We start from the raw sequence: 26,280 nt of genomic DNA on the forward strand, positions 1-26,280 counted from the left end.
GACTTTCTTTTTGAAGCAATTCAATTAGTCACATGTGAGATAACACTTAGCTTTCTACTTTGCTTTCTGTTTTTTTTTTTCCCACTCACACATCATCAAATCTCAGGGTTTTTTTTCACAGGCAAAATTTGGACAAAAAATAATCAAGTTCAAACAACACCCAAAAAGAAAAAGGGGAAAAAACTACCATCTGGTTGAGATGCACTGGTTGAGACAACTTTGGAAATGTTCTCTTTTAGACACAAACAAACAGTCTTTGTCCTTCATCACCAGAGATTACATGAAAAAGATGAGACGTGTTCATAGGATGTGAGTGATGTGACATTATAGTGGCTGTCTCTGAGGCGTCTGGCTATTTAAATAGCCTCCATATGAGCCGAGGCACAGCATCCTGCCTCTGCACCTACTCTGCTCTCTTCTGTTGCATTGTGAGAGATTAATTTAATGCTCTGCCAAGATCATAAAGATCAAACAAGTGGAGAGATATCATTAAACCATTGGAATGTTATCTCATTTATCTAAACAAACTGATGCGATGAACAAGCCTAATTAAAAAACTCACCATAAACAAAGCTTCGGATGGTGAGGTCTATCTCTCCACTCTTAAACAATGAAACACATTTATTTTATTAATCTAATGCATCATGTATCATATCATTACAGTTCAATATATCTATCATTAATTTTATTCCCTTCACTTAAAGCTTTTATTGGAATTACTTTGGTTATTAGTTGGTTCTAATGTATTGGTTACCGCTGAATCTGGCTGCTACAATCTCTCTTATCTCGCTGCATAAACCTGTGCATGTTATTCAAATTGCCTCATTTATTATGATAGCTTCCTCATGTAAATTGTGCTGACTGCTCGCCCTTGCACAGTCCTCATTAGACTAATGAAAACCTTCAAACGAAAAAACTAAACAACCTGCCAAATAAAGGTCTGGGGTTATTATGAAAATTACAACTGTGGGAGCCGGGAGAAGCTCTCTTCATTAATTCATGCTCAGCAAATTGGTAACTAATTTAGTTGCACTCCTCTGCATTAATGGGTTATTTTATAAAAATGTTTTCCACAGCCTGAGACCTCTGGTGCACACACTGGAGAGCCCAGAATCCTAATCAAGTCCAGTGACATATTAGGAATTGGAAATCTCAAAGATAATACAGTTGTGTGTGTTTTGTGAGTAGATGTGTGTGGGTCAACTATCTTGAATTTGTGGTCATTTGCTTTCTCCTCAAATATTGCAAAGAAATTACAGTCAATTTGTGTTGATTACGTGAGTATATAGGAGGCACTTCAGTTAAGATGCAAGATCGCTGCGACTGAGGAAATAACCAGCTGATTTACTATGTAGATATTTGATTAAATCTCTGTTTGTGTTGCGCTGTTTGCTTGAATCACATTTCTTTTTCCACACACACACACACACACACACAGACAAAGACAGACAGACAGTGTGCGACCCATAAATTCAGCTCATGATCCTGCTAATTATTACTATTCACTGCTTCACACCCAGTGAGCGAAGGTCTAACACTGATCTTCACATCAGCCTGCCAACAGGGAACATTCAGTCCAATGATTTCCATAGTGGTTTTAATATCATTATCAGCCTCACCCCACCCTGAATCACCCAGTACAGTGCAGCACAGCACAGCCCTGCTAAAACCAACAGAGAATACTGAAATCTATTATTTGCTCCATTTTGTATTTAATCATTTTCATTTTTTAAACCCAAGGAAATCTATAATTGAATAAGCCCAGCAACTAATAATAAAAAATAACATTTATTCTAGAGTGTGATTGAGGTTAACATTTTGAACATTCCTCCCTCCAGATCAGCGATACTGATAATGACAAGCATAGCACATGTGAGCAACACATGCGAAGGTTCATTATTTACCATATATATAGTATGTAAATACATAATAATTAATTTGGTGTACATAAAAAGCAAAATGCAGTTTTGAAAAATCTCACTCACAGCAGTGTTTACTGTTTCTTTAATTACTTAGAGAAATAAAACGGGACTGAACAGCAGCTCGTACTTTCCCTTTCTCCCCTTTTTTATTGATGTAGAAACATTTTGGTTCATACACATCTGTTCTGTAATTTCTGCGAACAGTGTCCTGGGGAACATAACGTTTGAGTGACAATTTGTGATGAGAGCCTATAAAGAAATGGAGGTGACGTGTAAAATGAAATAAAAACAAGGCACTTTATGTGTTCACTTTTATTCTATGAAGGCAATGAAATGTGATTATAGCTTTAGCTGACATACGCTGTAAATGTAAATGTTCTCTAACATTAACTGTGTTGACCAAACAATCTGTGTGACATGTCATCTTCGCAACTGCACACATATCTATGAAGGTTATACTTTCTTAATGGCATTTTTGATTTGATGTGGATTATACGTTTGAAAAAAAAATTGAGAGTGAACGTGAAAGTTAATTCTGCAAAAGGATTTGCAGTTCTCAAACTGGTATTATCAATATTTAAGACCAGACCCAATTTCATTTGATTAAAAACTGCTTTCTTTTGGAGTTTCAGTGATTTATTTCTTTTTTTTGGTGGTGAAATCGGAGTCATCTTCTTTTAAAAAAAATGGAAGTTGATTAAACTTTCATGCAGTGTGATGAACAATGGACTGAGATCTGCCTTTGGTGACACATTGACCAAATGTAGGCTTTTTGTCTCCTGTCTCTCCTGATTTTAACTTGGTCCACACTTTTTTTTGGAGACTGACAAACCTGATCTGCCCTCCCTTAACTGTGAGCGTTCATCTTTGTCAGCGCACTTAGTTCCCAGAATTACATCTTTCATTATGGGCTCAGAGAAAAGAGACTGTTCATCACAGCATAAACGTAGCATTCAGTCACTTGACTAGAGTAAAATTTTTTCATTAATTGGGATAATTGAACAACATGAACTAAGTGATTTCTTTTCTGAGCTTAAAGCTACCAGACGTAACATTTTGGCATTTCTTAATTACTATTATGATTATTATTATTGCTATTATTATTGTTGTTATTATTATTCCTCTATTTGGTCTTTGTGTCACATTATTTATATGGTACTATCAGACACCAGCAGTGCAGGGGTGAGCAGGGACAAGAAACGCTTATCCCATCAAACAGATCGGATTTTTGAGCAGTAAAATGAACGTGTATGTGATGGACATGTGGTTATATTTTGAAGCTGTGCACTCCAGAAACATGAATACTGCTGTTTTGGAGCAGGAACGCTGAAAACATATGACATAGACATACTATACACTATATCAATCCTGTAGAAACTACTCTATCTTACATTTAAAAAAAAACAAAAAAAAAAACTTGACTCACCTTTGTCAGCATGCATCCTCTTTACTTCATGGCTCATGTCGTGGGCCAGGTCTCCCTCTTTAGGTCCTGGTGGAATGTTGGGGGACAAGCCTAGCAGGGCTTGGTTCATGGACAGCCCATTGTGGTGTGCTGCTAGAGAGTGGATAAGAAAAAGAGTGACATTACTCAGAAGATGCATTTCTACTACACCTTTGTAAATCAGACAAAACAACAAGGCTTTTCATCTGTGTGTCTGGCTGCACATTGAGGTACGTACGTATCCTGTCGGAGGAGCTTTCTGTGTGGGCTGGGGAGCTGGACACACTGCTGCTGCGGTGGGACGACGGGTGACTGCCTGGCCTCCTGTGGTCTTCTAAGGAAGGAACAGGGGATGGACTGTCCGGCACACGTTCCTGAAACCCCAACAGCCACAAAAACACACATCCACAAAATGAACACCCAGTATAGGCTGAAAGATTATCTGAACCTTCTAGTATTGTGTCATTGCTGCCACCTGTTGTAAAAATTTACTTTTATAACAGAGGTAACCATTCTAGAGGGCAGACTCTGGCCCTGTGCTGCAGCTGCCATGTTTGCGATGGTGCTGAGGTGGTTCATCTGGCTCATCGCCATGGTGACAGAGGCTGGAGGCAGGCTGACTGGGATCAGGGGGTGTGGCATCATCATGAAGGGGAGTTCCAGGCCTGAGACAAATGAAGAGGTTGTTAGTTACTCAATGATGCATATCATGAGTGAGATGTTCACAGATGGAACTTCGGAGACTCTGGATGAAAACTCAAAACCTGTTAATTGCTTAATCTCAAATGTTCACCACTGAGATCCCCTTTAAAATTGTCATCCAAAACACAAACACAAAATCAGTAAAAATTAAATAATTCAAGTTGACTGCTTCTTGGGTATTCTTCCATGCTAACATAATACACATAAATGTTTTACAATACATGTTAATAATAGATTATACTGCAATAATAATAAAGAAAAAATGGGGACGATAACTAGAGTATATACACTCATTCAAAGACCAAAGTTTACACAGCAGTAAAGTTGCATCAATTATTCTATGATGAATAAAAAGGGAACATTATGGAAATTGTCTCAATATTTACATATAAAAAATACCACGGTAAAAACAAAGGCAATCTTGAAAGCCATTACCCAAATGACTAGTTAAATGTGCTAATGCCAAACAAGTACCGTCAGACTACAGTGTGGCATTACTTTAGGCTAATTATGGCAGACTATATTCCAGACCAGTGTGTGTGAGAGAGAGAAGAGAGAGAGAGACCAAAAAGAGTCACTCTCAGCTCACACAATAATGGGATTTTCATTTCTTTCTCTTTTATATGCACACAAATTATTCCATTACAACATCAGAGATATCTTACAAATGTTCTAAATTATTCAATTGCTGTCTGGCAATAGAGGCCTAATTGGGAAAACTGAAGACATTAGTAGTCTGAAAATGTAAAGAATGTCTAATAAAGATACCACGGGGGGTTCATAGTTTGTCAGACAGTGGCCCTGCACTGTGCTTCTGAATGGCTTAATGAAAACAAGCCAACTTTCAAAGGACATGAGCGCAGACAGAAGGTCAAAGCTAGGTGTCTGTACCCCCACCAACCACAACACCGCCTCCCTCCCGCTCTGCTCCATGGGGACTTTGAACTGGCAGGATCAAAAGTGACTGGGAACAGTTTGGTCTCATTCCTCCGCCACTCAGATGCTTTACACAAATGCTTGAAAGAAAAAAAAACCTCATAGACACTATTGGATCTGATTGAGCCTGTGTTGATTTTCCACTCCTTTTTTCTCTCTTTCCTGGCAGCCTGATTCAAGGTAAAAAAGCTGCGTAAAAGAAAGATGGGAGTGAAGCGATACTGCACTACAGAAAGCTGATCCACAAAACAACTCCGCTCCTCTTTTCTGACAAAACATCAGTAGCCAAAGGGCAAGGAGATCTGCATGGCGAGGCCTCTAAAGAGAAGGACAGTGGTTGAAAAATGAAAGGACATGAGAAGCACTCGTCTCTGTCTTTCCCCTCTTTCCAAAAGAAGCATTGATTTCCATAAGAAAGATTGTGTGCAGCTTTCTCAAAAGCGAGTATTCCCAAACAATATAAAACAGGGGAGATTAAAGAAAGACGGAAGCCAAGCAGCACCTTGTATCAGCGCCTCTGCTGTACCTCAGACTGAATCAATTACTACTCAGCAGGCTAAGCTCAATTAAAAAACACCACAGAGGGCCTGATTGCGGGGGTATTTACTATAGGACAACATGAAGAGGTCTATGCTACCTATCAGCCTTTCAAGGCCACTCGAGGTCCAGAGTGAAGAGACCTATTCTCTCACAGAGGTGGATACGTTATGCACCTTCAGTCAAATACAGCTACATGCATACGGACACAAGCAGCATTTCTGCAAATTCAGTAAAATATGAAAAGAGGTGGAGAATCACCTCAATCCACAAATCAACCCATGTGGAAGTGGATTGTACGATGAATTTCAGAGATGTGTTGCCACCTGAAAGACAGCCTGGTGGGGAAACACTGGACCTCTGTTCTCTCTAGTGGGTATTAGTCTCGCTTTCAGTGCCTGTCCAGCCCCTTTCATGTCACCCCATTTTAAAGTGCTGTTTCTCTCATAAAAGCCCATTCAGGACACTGTAGGGGAATGTGCCACAGACCAACGAGGGTCGACCAAATCCTTTTATTTGCAGCTGAAAGAGGCCAGGTGAGGGGGATACTGGATTATTCATTGAATCTGGCATTTTTGCCAGACAATTAAGAGTTTTAGTTTCCTTCATATGCAACTTCTTAGTGTTTGCTCAAGCTATTCATGTTAAATGACAGGATTAAGAATTACTGCAGTACATTATGCAGAACAGTTTGTACTGGTAACAATGTGCCGAACATTTTCTGTATATCTTTTACAAAAACAAACTCAACAAACATTAGTCAGACTCATTAATCACTTGGATATGGTGTAGTTGTTCCATCAGAAACATATTTGTCAGTTTCTGTTTATCTCTAATACAGAAGTTCAGGCCTGATGAGAGGTGAATTCCCACAAGCCCCTCGCTCCTGAAGGGCATAAACAATACATTCAGAGTAATTTACCTGAAGTAAGCCTCAGGGACCTGCAAAGGTGAACTCCTATTTACCATCATTAAAACTACAAATCACTTAATACCAATATAAACAGCTCAGCTATTATGTTGTGCAATGCTCGGGAGTTCACGCATGGATAAGCAAAGATTTGAATCACGGAGGATGAATTGAATGAATTAAAACAGCCCTCGGTAACAACATGATTAAAAAGCTGTTACATCAGAACCAAGCAGCACGGCCGACGACAGGTCCGATACTTAAAAGAATCTCGCTGAAAAAAAAAAAGATTGAATGTTGAATGTTTTAAAATGATTAAACAGAGAGTAGTAATTTATTTTGATGACAGAAATGATAACCTACAGTGATTTGTGCTGCAGTTAATCTTCATCTAAACGGGACTTCAGCCTTTGTGGCCATCTAACCCTACGGAGGGAAATAAGGAAAAAAGGAACTAAGCCATTGTCATTGAAAGTAGTATGGAGGTAGCAGCCAGCCCCTTACCCTTAACTCTGTTGTGGACAGATTTCCCCTGACAAAAATTAAACTAGCTCCTACTTGGCACTTTATTATCTCTTCAACTGAATGATTTATTGTTTGTGGAGTGAAAGAACCAAAGAGAGGGGGAAGATTACATTTCCAGCCAAAGCTCAGGCCTGATCTCGTTTTTTACTCCCTCTGTCCAGGAAAAAAAAGCCTCCGACAAACAATAATGTCAGCTGTAATTGATCGGAGGTCGCCGGCTGGGCCTGCAGTAAAAGCGCACTATTTAAGCGACAATCGGCCCCGCTCTCTTCATATGCCGGCTAATGAAGCTGTCTGTCTGGGCTATTTACCTTCTCTTAAATGGAAAAGGAGAGATGTACTGTAAGAGACAGGGCTGGAGAGGATCTGCCTCTCGCTCCCGTGAAATAGGACCTGCACATGCCTCAGGAATGTATAATTGGTTGGCGCAGCCAAAGCTGTGGATCCGGTGCTAATTAAATGACTTGTTTAAAGCCTATCTGTCTTTGTTTGGGAGGCTCTGGGCTTCAGAACAATGCATTGTAAATGCTGTTGTCAAACAAACATTCCTGGTTATCCCTTGATTTGAATTGAACAAGACAAAAGGGTGATTTGCTCAGTGCTAAGCCTTTGGTTTTCGTGGTGTTGAGATAATTTTTTTTTCTCCTCTGATCTGTCAAACTGAACAGGGCCATTCCAGTCAAGCAGCTAAAATGGACTGACTCACTACACAATACATATGCATATGCAGACTGCTGCTGCAAAACAATCTCAGTTTCCCCCCTAATTGCGCTTGTAAAAATGCCCCCATGTCGTGTATGTATTTCTCCGACAAAGGTGAGACGCTGGTGCACACACATGGAGTCTTTGTTGTGGTCATATCAAGGGTTTGCACACCGCTCCCAAAAGGAAATGAACGGCTCATGAAAAAGTGTCTGTCATGCAGCGAGACATTTAGAGGTCTCTCCCTTGCACTAGTCAGCTATTCATCTTTACTATAACTGTTAATCTCCTGCAAAATCAGAAGCCCTGTCATGAGAGCTGGGGGGAGCCTTATAGCCATTAGATCAAACATAAGACTCAGCCTCCATAAGTATGCTGTCTGGCATCGTGGTGCCACTCTATACAACTCAAGTGCACACTTACATATACACAGCGACACAACTGCTCTTACATTCGTACACACACAAACAAGAAAACACACACACACACACACACACACACACAGATGGCAGGTTCAGTCAAGGCTGGAGAGTTCCTGTTTCTCATTAAAAAAGGGGGAGAGAGGAAGGTATTGAGCTTTGATGTAGCCACCCACAGCCGCTCAGTGTCATTGAATGAAACTTTGAAGCTCTTTGTGTATACGCAGTTAATGTTGATAATAAAGCAAACATCTTGCCTTTGTTAAATACCTGCTGAACACTCACGTATACGCACACACGCACACACACAAACTGACACATAAAAAAGCATACATCTCGCATTAAAAGGGAGAGGTAAACATGAAAACATATGGGCACAAACTCAGACAGTGATGCAGTATAGATAATTGTGTGTAGGTACGTGCACACATGGAGCCGACCAGACATAAAAACACATGCAAACAATATGCTTTTCATTCCACGAGACAAGATGATTGGATACATTTCAAGCTCATTCACATGAACAAACAAAATGTGTTTCGCATGCCAGGATAAAGAGATGCACATTCCAATGATTCAGGTGTGCAAAGATTTCCTGCCAAGATGCCTAATGTAATGTAATGTAAGAAAAAAAAAATGATAAGAAAACATTTCTGGTTTGATGAGGTAACATAATTGCTTTTCTGCCCAAACCACTGGAGTGTAACATGTGGTAGAAATTATCAAGGAGACAGACAGAGGTGTTTGTCCTTTAAGTGTATAAAACCTAAGGCAGGCACATTTTATAGGATAATTTAAATCCTCGGCTCTAATGGCACACATTCCTTATGAAATTGAAAGATCAATCATCTCTGTGACAGATGTGTTGTAAAAAAAAAAAAGAAAAAGTTCTTCTTCTTATCTGTGAGGAGAAAATGCTAAACACGTTCCGCCATCGCCCCACCCGCACTAGCCCCTCTTTTAGCTGTCTATTTGTCTCTTTGCTGAAAATGTTAACGAACAGGGCAATAATCAAGCCATATGCTTGCATGTGGCAAATCTCATTACAGTAAATGACCTTTACCAACCCATGCCAACATCCCTGTGCCTGACAACAGTGAGTGTATAGTGCCGCGGAGACAATGGTGGGTTTAGTTAATGCAATCATCCACATGGCTGAGGGTAGCCAGTTTAGCCAGGCCTTCAAGACACATTAACAAACAGCATTTGCCTCTGTAATTTGGGTCAGAACCAGGCTCACTTCACATTTGTCACACATCACTCTTGATAAATACACAACATCGGCGTGAGCGCACCAGCATCCACTCACTGACAATAAGCTGTGGCACCGAAAGTACTGTGAACAGAGGAGGAGAGAAGAGGGAGAGGAGAGATATTACCAGCAGCTGTTACTTCTGCGGGTGCAATATATTCAAGCCCAATCAATAAAGCTCCTACAGACAGTGACACCCAAGCAGACAGAGGAATCATTTTCATCTGATACTTAGCAAAGGCTCCCCTTTTAAAAAGATTGCTTTCAGTCAATGACAACCAGTTGTCATTTGACTAAGGCCCCTGAAATGAAATATATTGACTAGTGTTATCAATCACGGCCCACTCAGTCGTCATATCACTTTGGTGGATGGGGGGTGGGTGATCAGTTTGCATGTGGTCATCAGATCATGCGATTTAATTACAAAATTAGCATCACTACCTCCTGCACTCTCACTTCCTCTGTTACGATCACCTCATGAGAGAAATCCGTAATACGGTGAACAGTTCAGTGCAGCGGCGCTAATGAGTTCAAGGTAGTGTGTTATGTATCTGACTGTAACGTCACATTTTATATTGCAATGATCCAGGCAACGGCACTTGGTTCGGATGTGGTTACTTTTTCAAACATTTGAATTATTTTGTTGGAATACATTTTGTTAGAGTTTCTAAAGACAGTTTATTTGCTTATTCACACCACAGAATGAGGGTGCATTGATTGTGAAATACCACAAGAGTGTTTAAACCTGAGTTCTCACTCCCCCTGTTTTCATGGTCTCAGAGGCTGTGTGGTGACCAAGATGCCCGGTCTTCAGTGCAGGCTGATAGCTCTATTTAGAGGAGGGTTCCCATAATATAATTGAAAAGAAACACCTTTTTGTTTCAGGTTGTGTGGAACACAACCAAATCCATTTTTTCTCATGTAATCAAACTGAAAGAGACTGCCATTTTCCTGTTGTCATTACTGTTACTGTGTAAGCAGTAATATTGTTACTCTATGATAATGTGTCCTCTCAGACATAATCATAGTCAAATGAGAGCACATGATATCCAGCCTCTAATGCGGCACCATCTTAGCTGTGTATGTGCAAACTGCTCCACAATCTACGCAATTGCATGCTGTGTATATTTCACAATTCTCCCAACCTGTGAAAGCTCATCATCACTGAAAGGTTGAATGTCATTTATTACACATATCACATTTACACCAAGTGACATTGTCTTTTCAAATTGTGTTGATCTCTTCACTTTCAAAGGTCAGCCCCTTCCCTGGCTAAATTCAACGTGACAGAGAATAGTGAGGAGGGGACAGCCGAACGCATGCATCACCCCGCCATCAAAGCGCTCCAAATTAATCTTTCCAATTAATGAAGAATGAGGCCTAATGCTGATGAGGGATGACAACTCAACTGGTCAGTTGTTTTTTATAGCTCTGCCACTAACCACAAGAGACAATCACAGTAAGATTTCCGTGACATGAGGTTTGTCTCGCACGTTTGTCTCTCCTTTTGTCTCCTCCTCGCTATACGGTGCAACCTCACTGCCACTCAAAGATGATAGAACTTGATATGGATCATTACGGAAATAATGTTTAATCAATTCTCCCACTTATTGTAATCTATTTCTGTAGTTGTCTGCATTTGTGTATTTTGTAGCTACATCAATGTGACACACGTTTTCCCAATCATGCATATTCAAGTGTTACGCGGATGCTTAACAGGCGACCCTAGTAGAATTAGAACAAGGACATTAGACTTCATTAACAAGAGAAATCATTATCAGGTTTATCTTTTGAAATGTCTATTAAAATGTGTGTGTCTTTCTTCACTTATCTGTCACCTGGCTCCCATGAGCCTGGCAGACTAATAGAGAGATGGTGAGGGCGAACTCCCAAGAGAGAGACCGAGACCCATCAAGCTCTTCACTCAGGCTGGAAGGCTGTCTGTCTGCTCTGCTACTCTCTGTCTACCTCAAGTGTGTCTGACTCAGTTACCACCACTGCTCCCCTTTATCCCAAACACTATCAGCGTAAACTGACCCGATTTTGTCCACTTTAGAATAAAGAAAATCAAAACAAAGCACATTGTAATGGCATAAGTCGGGAAGGACAATAATCTTTTATAGTGAGAGGAGTGTTATGATATGTTCGTGAAATGAATTCTATTCAGCCTATGGCTACAATCTAGTCTCTCTCAAGAGCTTCGACTGACAAAGGCTCCCACAAGAGAGCTAGAGAGGAAGATGGATGAAGTTGCCCCTAGACACTCATATCAGGTCAGTATGTGCTTTATCCCCTAATGGTTAAGGTTAGGATTGAGTAGGGGGTGATACTAGATCTGGGCCTGAGGGCCATTGTTCTGTCTAGAGGAGCAGGAAGTAGCCACCATCCTCCATTATGGCCCACATTTAGCTGTGCTGGGCCACCAGCACTACAGTGCAGCTAGCAGGTTGTAGAGCGCAGCTAGCCAGTTGGATGTGTCCTTCCACCCAGAGAGCTTTATTATTAGAAAGGACATAAACAGACTAATTAAATCGCAGCAGTGGAGCTGGGCTGACAGCTGGCGCAGAGAGTGTGACCAAACAGATCCCTATCAGAGTACAGAAGCACTGTCTCTATGTGTCCTGCTTTTATGTTCATGACTGTCTATCGCCTGACAAGCATGCCTCTGTGTTCTATAAGTACACATATGTGTGGGGCTGTTAATTTTACCCATTTTGGACTTGTGTTTATTCTATAATTGATGACTACATTTTTTCTTTTCCCACAGCAATTTCATTCATACACACTGTCATCTTAATGTCTTATTTATCGGTCTAGTGCAAAGCACATTTACTCAGTGATATGATCCAAAATGGTACAAATGCTATCCAGCAGAGCAGTAAACACTCCAGTAATTAGTGCATGGTCTCCAGGCTGACTCCACTCAGCTCTGCAGCATGGCCAAGTGTGGACCCCATATAGAGAGGAGCCTAGTTATGCATTGATCTCAGAAAATTAAGGCTAACTGTCCCAGATTGCAGCATCTTGATGTACCTTCTGGCTGAGCAATGTACTATACATGTATTGTTTGTTGAGTAAACAAGATGATTTGGACTTGCTGTGCTTTAAAATGAATACATCCTGAATAATTAATGGTGCCCCTTAAAGCGTTGTTATCTGTGTGACCGCCAACGCAAAACCACTGATGATGAGAAAATATGGTTTTAACAAGTCAATAATGGTGAGTGCAACAAGACCAGGCTAATCAATGAGGCTGCAACGTTTGCAAACAAGGACTTGAATTATAACGCCAATAATTGATCTCTTCCATTTTTTCCTCTCCCCTTTGTGTGATGTCATTGTTTATTGATTGCCTCCTGCCAGTGAGGGATGATGGGAAGTTTCACAGTTTGTTTTTGCTATGACTTTTACCCCACTCCCCTCCCCTCATCTTCCACCTTTCCCTCCTTTCTCCACCTCCCCAGCCCCGCCCCCTCCTTCCTCTGTTTGAAATTTGCAAGCTGTAGCACCAGCTTAACCAAAAAGGATTAAGTCCCATACCCAACTGAGAACACAGATAATGCTCAGTAATTGGTAAAAAATGAAGATGAATGGGACAGCTAGATAAGGACCAATTAGCTGCTGGGAGTGTACAGCTGTGGTCTCCTCACAGAACGCTCTCAGGGGCCAGGGCCCCCTCTTTCTCTCTCACGCAAGCACACATACAAACACAAACACACACACGCGCGCGCGCACACACACACACACAGACAAGCAGACATGCAAGCGTGAGGGTGGAGCTTGAAGAAATTAGCCTGATGACCCTGGGAAGAGAGTATGATGCTTCCTCATCATCTCACCCAGAACCTCTTCCTCTCAACTCTCACTCAGGCAGCACTCCAGGTACCTGTCAGCACCCGTCCAGCTTCAGCCTAGCATGTGGCTCCCCACTCCCTGTTGGGCACAGACAGCCTGGACTGAAGCCACTGATGCAAGACAAAGAGCTTTTAGGTTTTGTAAAGTAGTGCCGCAGAATATAACTGGTTATACAGCTTAGCTGTGCTGTTAGAGGTTTTGGATGTTAAGTGTGAAAGTTGTCACTGTTGATTTTTATTTTTCCTGCTGCGCCGACTGTGAGCAAGTTGTTTGGTTGGCACGTCGTGGCATCATCTGGCTGATGACAATGGAATTCCCATATCTAATTACAAACAAGATTTCAGCTCCATTAGACGTGAATGGTGAGGAGTCAGATGAGTGGCAGGGCAGCACCCAGTGGCCAAAGAGAGACAGAGGGTGAAACACAGCAAATTAGTGGGACAGAGTAAAAACAAGACAGAGAAAAGAGGACAAGGGTGAATGCTGCATTATCCTTTCTTCTCACTGCTTTTCTGAGGGTTGAAGAAACACTTTATTTTCCTTGTGCAGCTGAGAAAAGCAATTCCTCCTCTTGAAATTGGCAGGTGTTTGTTAGTGGGCAGCTGACAATATTTTCTTTCCCAGTAATGAAGGTTGTGGCTGGGGTCATTGCACTGGGAGGGAATGGCGGGCTGTTTATCCCCCTCAAGGCCCTGCGCCACACGTGTTTTGCTTGGTCTGTGATCTGTAATTGTGGCATTTCCTGAGAGACGCAGGAACAATCCACATTGTGCTTTGAGTCTGCCCAACTAAAGAGTGTAAGCAAAAATCAAAGACAGACACCCACACACTCCTCTCATCCTGTCGCTTTTAAATTTTTTATGTCACTACATCGTCATCCTCTTTTATTTGTTTCTCCCACATATGCTCATACAAACATACCTACTTCCCTTCTCCTCTCTCACTCAGGATGTCTGGTTATTTTGGCTGAGGGTTGAACTGGCTGTTTTTTCCCTTATAATTAATAACATTGATGCAAACAGGAAGATCTAATTGTGATGAATATTTAATGCCAGGGAGAAACATTAGCCTGTTCAGTTTACATCAACACAAAGACAGCGACGGGCAATCCAACTCTACAAACAGAACAGAGTGTCCTTCACTGGCTGTCTCTGTGGTGCTTCCCTTTAAGCTCTTCACAATACAAGATATGCTTCAGACAAACACTGAGACGAGGCACCTGTATTTTAGCCTGAGCAGGATTTTCTTTTCCCCAAAGGGTTTTTGTAGTAGCTCTTTTTGATTAAATGGATCTATGTCCTTTGCGGTATTATCAAAGACAGGTACATTATCATATCAATTCCCATCAAGGTTGGTAACATAATTTGTATAAGTAAACACATCCGTTTGTGTTAGTCTTTGTTTAAGCTGGATGATTACAAAAACTCCAGTCCATTTCCTCAGAGCAGCTGTGGTGTGAGTCAGTTAAAAAGCAGCATGAAATCATACCCCAGTCTGTGCTATGAGCAGTCAGCCTGGTTCTGACAGCCAAATACAGTTCTCTTCCTGCCCACTCCATGCTATATCAGTCAAGTGATTTATAAGTTTAGATTGCGCAGGATAATAGGCTTGAGAGCTGGACATATTAGGCATTCACAGTCCAAAATAAGTCTGTGAAAACAAGCCAGAGCTGGACACTTTTGGAATGTAATCATGTTTTCTTTTACGTCGGTTCTTTGTTTTTCTTTTTTTTGCAAAATACTTCCATTAAAAATAAACATGTGAGTCGACGCCAGGGGGCAAGATGAAGAAGACAGCGTATACAGCTCGCTGTGTTTCATGGCCCTGCAGTGCAGAGCGGGCCATATTTCTCCAGCGTATTATCAGGATGACTCCTGGTGGCCACCCTGTCACAGGAGAGTGCTTGATATAAACAAGAGATTGCTGCGACAACCAGTAATCAATATTAGGATGGTTTCAGTACCAAACATCATTTGTCTCGGCGACCATTCCTTTGACCAAACGAAGCATTAATTCAAATCATAAATCTAGGCTGATTTAAATCCGAGGAGAGTGAGGGAGAGAGAGAGGCCCCTGTCTGACTGCCTGCCCCTAATGATTTATTTTCTACATTTCTGCGAGCGAGAGATTTGTCCATACTCACTGACAGGTCACCTTCAAACGCCAGTGGCAGACTGTTCATCACCATGCAGACGAGCATCTCATCGCTGCAAGTAAATATTAAAGGAAAAGAATCCAATTGATTGTGGATGGGGCCGAGAGGCGTCACTGCCATATATTTCACTCAGAGAGCTAATGCTGTGGCCCATGCACCCGCACCTAGAGCGGCTCCCCCTTGCCAGAATTATGATTCTACTGGGAGCCTATGTAGCTGGCTGTGGGCTCAAGGTTACAATTTAAATTGTAAAAAGATAAAACAGATTCTTATTAGCTCCATTGCCATAGCCTTGCAGTTGGTACTCACATTTATCTTTATTTCCGTGACCTCGCAGGCTCATATTCTCCTTTTTACACACTCCATTCTCTCAGAGTGATGACCTCACACTTTATGCATTTTGCATTGTTAAATCCGCTCAGAAACACATCCTGTTTTCATCTCGCACACACCGCAAGCGCTGCGGTGTCAAGTCTTTCTGTTGAAATGTATTCAGGACTTGAGCCATTTATTACTGTAAGTGAATCAAAACCTCCATTTAGCAACAAAAGCCACGGGGATTACATTTGGTCTATAATTTGGAATGGGCTCATGAATCCGTGCTAACATACATTATCATTCTCTTTAATACACTAAGTGGTTCTGTGTGATATTACGGAAATCCTTCTGCATTTTTAGGACGAATAATTAATTGAAATGGCACATGGTGAAAAAAAAAACCCCAACGCTTTCACAGCAATTCAATTAGACCTTGTTAAAAGCTGATAGCTTTGTGAAACAGTGTTCACAGTTTTACTTGGCTATTAAAAGTTGTTTTTTCCTCCTTTCATCACAAAAAAGACAACAAGACTTACCGTATTTACAGTGCATGAAAGCTGAACAAAGACAAAGTTCATTTAAAAACAGCCGCTTAGTTGAGATAGTTTCACACACATATTTGGTTTAGGACAAGCTATGCTATATGTATAAGACATTTTATTAGCCCTGGCATTTTGGTCTTGTATATTTGTGGGGCTGTTAATAAAGCAGCTTTGCAAAGACTACAGGTTTCAATTAAACTTGGCATACAGTCAGGCAGTGGTTGTGAAGCTTTTGTTGTGGATCTAGTGCAACAGTGCATGAATAAACTCACAGTAACCCCCTGTAATGAGATCACTCGATCTCAACCCAATTAAACAGTCAGTGGAAGAATCCTATAGAATCAATGTCAATGTGCATTAAAGGTGTGCTCACGGCAGACCCCAGGGAACATGTACAACAGGGTCATATAGTCCACATATACAGAATGTCATAAATAATATTTTAATACTTTAATAGTTATTAATGTTATGACAGTTTTAACCTATTTATTCCCTATGCACACATCCATTTCTCAAGAAAACCAAAGCTATGGATCAGTCTATATTGTTTTCACTGATTCTTTATATTTTGATTCATATGCAATTGATATGCACATTTAATGTTAATCATTCTATACGTTTGTAAGCCCTTAAAACAAACACCTCTTTTGTTACAACTGGTTGACAGAATAACTATATGGTTGTAATTCAATAGTTGTAATTCAATAGTAATGAGCGTTCCTCAAAGCATCTGTCGTCTGTTTATGTATTCTGATATAATGTAAAAAAGAAAATTAAAAACTGAAGTTGGTGTGTGACAAAATGATGAGAAGTATTTGTAAAAAAGCATTTGTCTCCCTTTTGTGTGACTATGTGTTTCTGCAAACGTGTGTGTGAGTGCTGCATGTGAAGGGCACCCTCACCGACGCTGGAGCTGAGGTCCCCGTTCTCTCCGTCGGCCCCGTGGTGGTTGGCGTTGCTGTGGTAGCCGCTCATCGCCTCCAGCTTGATCTTCTTGACCTTCATGGCCTCTGCGATGGCTGCGTTGGCAGCTGCTGCCGCTGCTGCTGTCAGGCCTGGAAGGAGGAGGCAGAGGAGACAGAGCACTTACAGACGGCTACATGTCTACGGGGGCTGAGCCACTGCCACCTGCAAAAGCTTTTCAGGTACCCGGTGAATAAAAAACAACACTGAATAAAAGAATTTTGAAAAAGTAAAACAATGAATAATTTTATATACTATGCAGAGTAAGCTCCTGTGAGTTTTTCATCTTCTGACAGGGGATATTTTCACAGCAGGTCATCATGCTGACAGGATAAATCACTGTGTGTGTGTAAACCTGATTTTTACAAATGTTACACAAATTCTAGTAATTCCTCCTCACTATACTGATAAATTTGTACCTTGATGGGAACAGATGCTGTCAAGGTAGACGCATTTTTTGTGTATGTATTATACACAGCACCGTATAATAATCGGGTGGGTGTGACACAACACGTGAACAAACGCAGAGCGCGGTCAACATTTCAAATAACATTTATTCACCTTCACCTTCATCAGATCAAATAATCCAAAATAATGCATGATAGTGGTGTTCCAATTCTAAATTCTTCAACAACTGCGTGCGCTTCATATTAAGACGCATCATCGGAGAGTCAAGGCCACATTGAACGGAAAACTATAAACAATGTACCACAGGCAATCTATTCTTTGCAACTTGTGAAGGGCTTTGAGTTTATTCAAAACTTAGGGCATTGTGTGGGAAAAACGGGTAAGCTAAGACAATTCATGAAAAACGTGTGTGAAATTCAGTTTTATCACATTCATTCTAAAAAAAACAAAAACAAAGAAACTTTAAGACCAATCTTTTAGATTATAAAAATATTTAGACTGCTTTATAAAATTATTCAGTTCAGAAGTTTCTGACTTTCTGACAGCTTCTGTCAGAAAGTGAACTGAAATGTTCTTCTTTTCTTGAGCACACTAAATGACTATTGACATCGCATTCTAAATAATCATTCACATTTCCACTGCCATCTCCGAATAAGTGCTGCAATAGCAATATTTCACTTGGTTGTCCGACTCGATCAACATGGACTTTGTATGATTGATATAGTAAGTCTGAGATTATAGACATACATATGCTGAGCACACTGCAGAGATCATAAAGCATTGGTTTGTCACTGTGGTAGTTCCAGGGTTCTGGTGTATTGAACGTGACTGAAATCTTTATTCATGAGGCCGGTCTCAAACAGCGGGGACAGATAGTGCTAAATCTCCTGAATGCCTGGTGCGTCTCAGGAGAGCCCTGCAACTCTTCTTGCCAATCCTAGCAACAAATGTGTAGATGCACGGAAAGACAAACAATATGTACCTATTAGTGGAATCACTCATATCCGCAATAAGGTATACAACATCGCCTGCCCTTTTACAGAGGCAGCTTACACTTGATATGCAGGTTTGCCTTACGTTTGACGGAGAACAAGGCAACATCTGCGTTTATCATCACTACGCTGTCACGTCCGTGTGATGGGACTCAAGAGCATCTATTAGCCAGGCGGTTGCAGGAAGACGCACGTACAAGGAGAGGTAGAAACAACAAACATGTGGCTTTAATAGACACATGCAAGCGGGAGCGCACACACCAACACAACACACACACGGGGACATAGCGGCCTGGACACCCTCTCCTCTCATCCCCAGCTGATAGGCAGATGGCGAGAGTCACTCTGAGCCACTGACATGGAGGTGCATATAATTTAAAGCCTTGTTTGCATCTTAAAATACATCAGTACCATATTGACGTACAGTATACATCATGTCAGCAAGGGGCCTCTCGTTTGCAATGGGCCCTGGCTGCTGTTCCATATGCATAGGCCGAACAGGAGAAGGAAAAAAAAGTCATCGCCTCATAAGAAGATGATACTTTTCCACATAATGAATGTGGCCTCTGCCCAGTCTGAAGGTCAGCCTTCATTTGTGTATAATGGGCAAGAGTCAACTGTTTTCCAAATGAGACGTATGCAGAACAGACTGCCGAGTAAATATTGAAATCACCTCTGGGCTGTTTGTGTGATAAATTCCCCCCACAAATCAGGTGCCGCTCAAAGTGCTGCAGTGGTGCTCCCCCGATGCTCTCTAACTCTGGCTTTGTGAGCACTGCTGTTTATGGCACTGCAGCCCGTCCACCGTATTTCTTTTGGACTGGACTGAATAAAATGAAATAAATTGACTTTTATCTTAGTAAATAAAACTTTTTGGAGCTGAGATTAAATGATGCACTTTTACATTTGTATCACTGTGCCGCAACATCCACCTCATGCTTGACTAAGTGACACACACATATTGAAATCTTTATTCTGATAATTGTTCCATTTCAACAGATCAATTGTCATAACCACACAACACACACCGTCGTACAGTGGGTGTAATGAGAAAGCCTGGGAGATGTCGCCGCCCAGCAACAAGTCTATTAAGCCACTAGAAGTCTAAACGTCAACAAGACCAGTACCACTCAACGCTAATCTGCATTCATTACTATGCAAACAAAACAATCCAGCCGCATATATTCTTTCAAAGTCACCTTTAGATTCCGACACTTTTCTCATATAGAAGCAGGGGCAAGTCAGAATCCTCCAGAGCAAAAAACAAACAGCGCACCCCAGCCGCATGTTGAGAGCAACACCAGTCAGAGAACAGCGAACATTTCAACACATAGAGAATAGCATGGCAGTGTCACATGGGGAGCACAAAACAGCAAATAACAGAGACAAGGTCTGATGGTAGCCCTTGGAGCAGCTGTCATATTAAATAATAATGAAGGATCTATTAATATGCAAAGGAAGCAGCAGCCGACTGGCTTAACGCTGTCATGCCTCTGCATATTGTCAGGATCTTCATCATTAATTAACATGCTAGCTGCCCCATACCTGCGCCAATGTCAGAACATTCTTACAACAAACAGCCCAATGCACGTGCCCTCTGCAACTAACTCGTATAATTAAATTAAAATCAGATTAACTTCACATCAGCACACAAAAGACAGACTTTTATGATTTTCTCTAGCAGCGAATAAAAAAAATAAATAACCAGAGCTTATCTGTTGTGTTTCTGTTCTGTCTCTGTTTTGGGACTGCACCATGGGCAACAATGAAAACACACTTTATTTATCAGGCGAGCAGGATAAGTAGAGAAGAGACACTCCATGTCAATGAGCAGGGCCGCCTCATTTAATGCATGGACTGGTGGCAGCACAGCAATGACAAACTGGGGTTGGGAACAACGTGACTTCTTAGGTACACTGCACCACTTGAACTGTGCTATCCACATCATGACAAATTTAGTATCAATTACAGAGTGTGCTAACCTTATGACAAGCAGCAGACTCATAGAGGAGGGGTAGAAGCACAAAGAAGTGACGCTAAATTACCTGGTGCATACCAGATCTATTTTAAAGCAGCTTGAAGTGGCACCAGATTAGATGATCCACTCTTGGAGCTGACGTGCTAATTGTACATTAACAGAACATAAATATTACAATACGTCTCCACCTACTGTACTTGAGAGAAGAACTAGCAGGCGCTGGCACCCACACACATACTGGTACAGTAAGGCAGAGCCATCTTCCATTAGCAAATATTGTTTTTAAATACAGGATGCTCCATGGTAGGATGGATGTAGGTGACATTCATTTCTCTAATGGTAAATGCAGTACTCTTGTGTTATTCAAAAGGTTGAAGCCATATCCAGGACATAAATGAATTATATTGAAGCTGCTGCTTAAGTTGTGGCCAGAGTGTGAGTGGAGGCCCTCTCCACTTTAAAGGAGATGTCATCTCAGTGTGGTGTCAGTCCACAGCAAATAATCCGATTTGAGGGCCAATCTGCCTGTAATGCATCAGAAACTGGAAAGGCTCCAGCGCAGCCCACCAATCCCCCCACCCCCTGGGCATGAGCACGAGCCTGCACACACTCAGATGCTCACACATACACACGTGTGCTTTCACACACAGATGAGGGTATTTCTTTAAATGGAAAGCTAAGCATATTAAGATGTCCTTTTCTAAATGGAACTGGTGTCAAGGGCAAAGATACATATGTTAACATTGTGTTTCACATAGGCTTCTCTGGACCTGTTAAGAGTATGAAGGAGACATCTTTTCACTGTGCTGAATATGGTCTTAGAGTTTAATCTGATTCCGAGTCTGCGGCATGTTTAATGTCCATGTCTAATACCCATAAAAAACATTTACTGACGGTTGTTTGCATTATGAAATTACAGCTAACAAAATCTCCTACAATAAATGTCGTACTTTACCACTCCAGGGTGATAAAAGGCTGGCAGAGAAGCTTCAGGATTGTGCATCAAGGTGGACTTTTATACATGTAACACCCACCAGGAGAGAAGGGACATTTCACAATTCTCTGCAGTGCAATTTGAACGGGTGAAGCTATACGGTAAAAGCCGTCAGCCCGTATTCCGTGTGTTCATCTGAAAAATGAACTAATGTGACATGACATGAAAGTGTAACGATTAAGACAGTTCCTCAGTGTTGGGTCTTTATCATCAATCAATACATTTGGACATGACAGGACAATCAATTAGTGGCCTCCTTAAATGCTAACTTCTGTGTGGTCATTTATATGTAATTATTAATCTGTCAAAATCTGTGACTTCCTTGACGTTTAATGCTTAATACTATCATCAAAACAATAAATGGTTTAATTATAACACATAAATTAATGGATAAGTTCTGTCTCGCCACAGTTAGGAATCTTAAGGCGGTTATGAGCGGACCAAAAACCTCAATTACTTTATCTCTGCCCCCTGAATACCCTGACTAAATGTCAAGATCATAGAGTCCCTCTGGGCTTAAAGGGGATGATATCAAAAGGCTTCTCTGTTGCTTTATGTTCCACTAAATAACACGGATCTTTCTCAACTTTGTCCTCTGTGTTCACTGCGGCCTTTCACTTCGCCTTCCATACTGCAGCACGGACAGCCACTGACCTCACCCTATTCTCTGACTTCAAAGCAGTAGCCTGTGAACTTATACTGAATCACAAGGATGGACCGATCTGGGTTTAATAGTGAATTTTCAAGCGTTTCACCAGCCTTGCTTTGCTGTAGAAAAAAAATAAAAACAATCCTTTTTTTTTTGCAGGCCTTTTTTTTTTGCATGTGTTCCAAGTAAAATAATGTTAAACCAGTTATGATGTACTACATTTAACAGTTGTTTAAATACAATGTACTGTGGGCCAGATATGCAATCAAAGAGCTCCTTTTTGACGGAGCAATATCATTAAACACATATCAAAATGGTGAGCAAAATATGCAAATCAGACCACTTACAGCCACCAACATCAAAGGATTCACAATAAAGCCAGCCACAAATAGAACAAAAGCATTAGTTGCAATAAGACGTGGCCTCGGGGCAAGTTAGGGCACAAATGGCTGTTGTTGATTCTTGTGGCGATAAGCCTGCTTTAGCATCACCACTGCCTATGTACATATACCAGTGGAGTGGATTTAATCGCACTAATTAGAATGCACTCAAGGCAAAATGCAACATCTACTGGAATAATCTGAGAGAAAAGATCTCCATTTCAATTTATTCTCCCCCTTTTGTTTTGCGGGGGGTTGAGCTGAGGATCTGTTTTTGGTAAACAAGGGAGCTGCTGGTGTCTGGTGGTTGGGTGCATGTGTCACTTTGGACTGGTTGCCATTTTGAGGATAAGCTGTGGGGAGGCCACTAGTGAAGAGGATTCGTGTGAGTGCGTGAGAGACACACAGAAATAAAGAGAGAGGGAATGCAGACTGAGTGAGTCTTAGCAACAGTGACAGAGCACGACAGGCTAAGACCAAACCATACCTGTGGGTGGCATCATGCCAGGGGACATAAGGCCTGGGACTGAGTGGGGCATGATGTGGGAGTTCTCTGGTGATGTCACGCTCTGGGTCCTCTTCGGGGGCCGGCCAGGTCTGGAGCTACAACCACGGGCAGAGGAGAAAGAAGAGAATGTGGGTGAGAGGCGTGGGGGAGACTGGAGGGAGGGAGGGAGGAGGGGTTGTGAGTGCGTTTGGTGGTGGTGTGCGGGGGGTGTTAACATTTGGAGCTCTCCAGAATGCAATTTCATTCCAAAGAGCTAACATGTACTGTAAATAAATTTCTTTTCAAGGACAGTTGCTTTCTGCAGCTCAACATAATAGACTTCCATAACTAATTAGATTACACGGTGAATTCATTTCCTTTATTGAAGATCAACCACTTTTTGATGCATAATTCATAACCTGTACCTCGTTACCTGTTCCTCCGTATTAATATCCCCACACTATTTGAATTGCCTCGTTTGCATATGCTAAAATCCAGTGCGCGGCCCTCGGCCTGGAAATTACATGTTAACTTGTTATAATTATTGCAGTCAGGCCACTATTGATTTATGAGACTTTTAAAAACCAAATATGTGTAGTTCTGGTAATGAATGATATTTTAAGGTTCTTCAGGAAATTAAAAGGCAATGGCTGCCTTAGGAAATGTTCTGCTTGCTTGATTTAATGCATGCCTTAGCTGGAAGGTGGTGTGACAGAGTGATTCAGACCTGTTGGACGGTTCTGATGGGGGAGTTTTATTACACCAAACGAGGGGCACAGATCCAGCCATGATAAATGACTGTGCCACCTTAGTGTGGAGGAGAAAAGGCCTCCAAAGCAGATACACCCCTGACTTTCCACACATCTTACTCATTCACTTATTAATACAGCTTCGAGTTGCAATCAATACCTACTTTGCTGGCTTATAGTTACAACGAAAAGCCCACAGGCTGAAAAAAAAATGCAATGAGCACATAATGAGGGGGCCAAGATCCTATAGAGGCACATTCTTTATGAACAAGGAGCTGGGTGTCTCAGCTGAAGATGAATTATGGTGACTTGACACAGGTGACATATTGGCTTCATACATTATTTCTCATACAATAGTCCATTCCAAGCTTAACCAGGACACTGAGTTCTCTCCAGTATGAAGCTCAATCCTAGAAGTTTAATCCATCTTTAAAACACCAAAGGGTTTCCGTGGTGTAATTATGGCAGGAAATCTGAACAAATATGGGCACGTTTTACACGAGCAGGACCTGGAATCAAACCTGGGGACATATTTGTTGAAGCGCTGCTTTTTCTCCCTTATAAGAGGGTTGCATTTAAGTTACTTATTATTCTTTACGGTTTCAAAGAGTGTGCGAACGATATTATTGAGTAATATCACTGTCAACTTTGTTATAAAGTGTAATCTTTTTAAATAAATCCTGGATAAATTCTCTCCATAAAAATATCTCTATCAGTAATGGTAACACTTTTGCCGCTAAAATATAAAGACTTTATTTTCACTAATAGCAGCATGAGTTTAATTTGTCAAGTGTCTTTTTTTTCTTTTTTTTTACACAATCTCTGACTCGTGTTTAAAACAAATAAACAAAACCTTTCAGAACCTGATCATGTCACCAAAAGGCTCATAATTAAATTAATGGAAAAAAAACCCAACTAATAATAATCACTAAACACTAAGTTCTCTACATATAAAACATCAAAGGATTAGCGTTGTGTAATTATGGCATGAAACCTGAACAGATAATAAAAGGGACAGGAGCTGAAATCAAACCTGGGGACATGTTTGTTGAACTGCTGCTTGTCTCCCTCTTAGAAGATTGAATTCAGGTTACTTATTGTGCTGTAAGGCTTTATAACATGTGCTAACAATATTATTAAATGATGTCACTGTCAAACATCTCTATCAGTGATGGTTATACATTTGCCGTGATGCTTTTACTGTGGTGAATATTGTCACTAATAAGTGCATGCGTTTTCATTTCTCAAGTTCCATTTAAGCACAATCGCAGACTTGAGGCTTTAAAACTAATCAGCAAAAACCTTATATGCTGCACAGGTCAACAAAGGAGCGAGGCTGAGAATTAAATTCGTAAATGACGCCTAATAATCATCTCTAAACAGCGATTTCTCCTTCTGCACTTTATCAGTTTAAGAGACTCTTTGTGTTACAGTACATTTCACAACATTTCCCAAAGGCGGCATCTACGGGGTGATGCAGTGTTTTAGTTCAGACACCACGCAGCCTTTAGTGGTTGAATTTATTCAGCCGTGTCTTGTGAGGTTTATTTACCTCAGTTCTGCTAATAGAGTGCACCCGCTCTATCTGTCTGAATGTGCTGACTCTCTCATATACAAGCTCTGGAGGTTTTAGCGACTAAAAGCAAACCTTCACTCATCTGTGTCCCTTTGGAGGGAAAACACAAGTGATAGAAAGAAGTGGCGAGAGAGGGAGAGAGAGAGAGAGAGAGAGAGGGGAATGGCAGAAGGTAAGAGGAGGGCAGTGAGAGTGTGTGATGGAGTGAGAGGGAGAGGAGGAGAGCGAGAAACGAGTGCCCGGTCGACACACAAACGTCTGGAAATGTAATTCCTATTTCTATAGAAGCACCTCTTTGATCTTATGAGAGGGAGAGATCGCAGACAGTTTTGCTGTCATCACTTTCACTTGTGCTCTGGCTGAATTATTTATGAAAGACCTCAATAGAGGGTATATGATGGGTAAAAGGGGTTTTTAACCAACAATACTAAAAGCAAAAAAAGTCCTTCGAATGGACAAAACAAAATGGCACATCAACCTTGGATAATGTCAAAGGATGTGAACCCAGGTACAAAGACCCAGTTAAGTAAAGGTAAAGTTCAGATCCACTGCAAGAGAATCCGTCTGTGTGTTTAAAGCGATCACATTTCAGCCACTCAGCACACAAATAACACTGGCTAACCATGAAAGCAATACACCAACTGAAGAAGAGCTTTGAACCGAGGAACCTCCAAGCAACAGGAAAGCCTCTCATCTTATTTCTTCCTTTCCTCACAGCAGAGTATATGTGTCTACATTTACAAAGATGGCATACACTTCACTATAAAGGGATTATCTTCCTCCTGTTTCTGTCTTTTCCTCAAAGCCGTGCGATTCATGTGTTTCTGGCGCAATGTCCCGAAACAATGTGTAATTTAGTTCCTTGAAATGGCCACAGCTGCGGCA

General features: G+C 41.2%; 1 protein-coding gene across 4 annotated transcripts in view; it reads right to left on the reverse strand.

Moving 5' to 3' along the window:
* The window catches only part of dachd (dachshund d), an 87,951-nt gene that overhangs the window by 19,084 nt on the left and 42,587 nt on the right, over positions 1 to 26,280 (reverse strand). For 2 of the 4 annotated variants that reach the window (XM_044017321.1, XM_044017297.1), the window contains exons 2-6: positions 23,071 to 23,186; positions 17,122 to 17,274; positions 3,859 to 4,031; positions 3,605 to 3,755; positions 3,349 to 3,480 (exon numbers count right to left, since the gene is read on the reverse strand). In XM_044017321.1, coding sequence (XP_043873256.1) covers positions 3,349 to 3,480; positions 3,605 to 3,755; positions 3,859 to 4,031; positions 17,122 to 17,274; positions 23,071 to 23,186 — 725 coding nt within the window. The remainder of the gene's footprint in view (positions 1 to 3,348; positions 3,481 to 3,604; positions 3,756 to 3,858; positions 4,032 to 17,121; positions 17,275 to 23,070; positions 23,187 to 26,280) is intronic. The other 2 variants (XM_044017305.1, XM_044017313.1) reach the window with 2 other exon arrangements.

Source organism: Solea senegalensis, linkage group LG2, assembly GCF_019176455.1.
Source record: "Solea senegalensis isolate Sse05_10M linkage group LG2, IFAPA_SoseM_1, whole genome shotgun sequence".
NCBI lineage: Eukaryota > Metazoa > Chordata > Actinopteri > Pleuronectiformes > Soleidae > Solea > Solea senegalensis.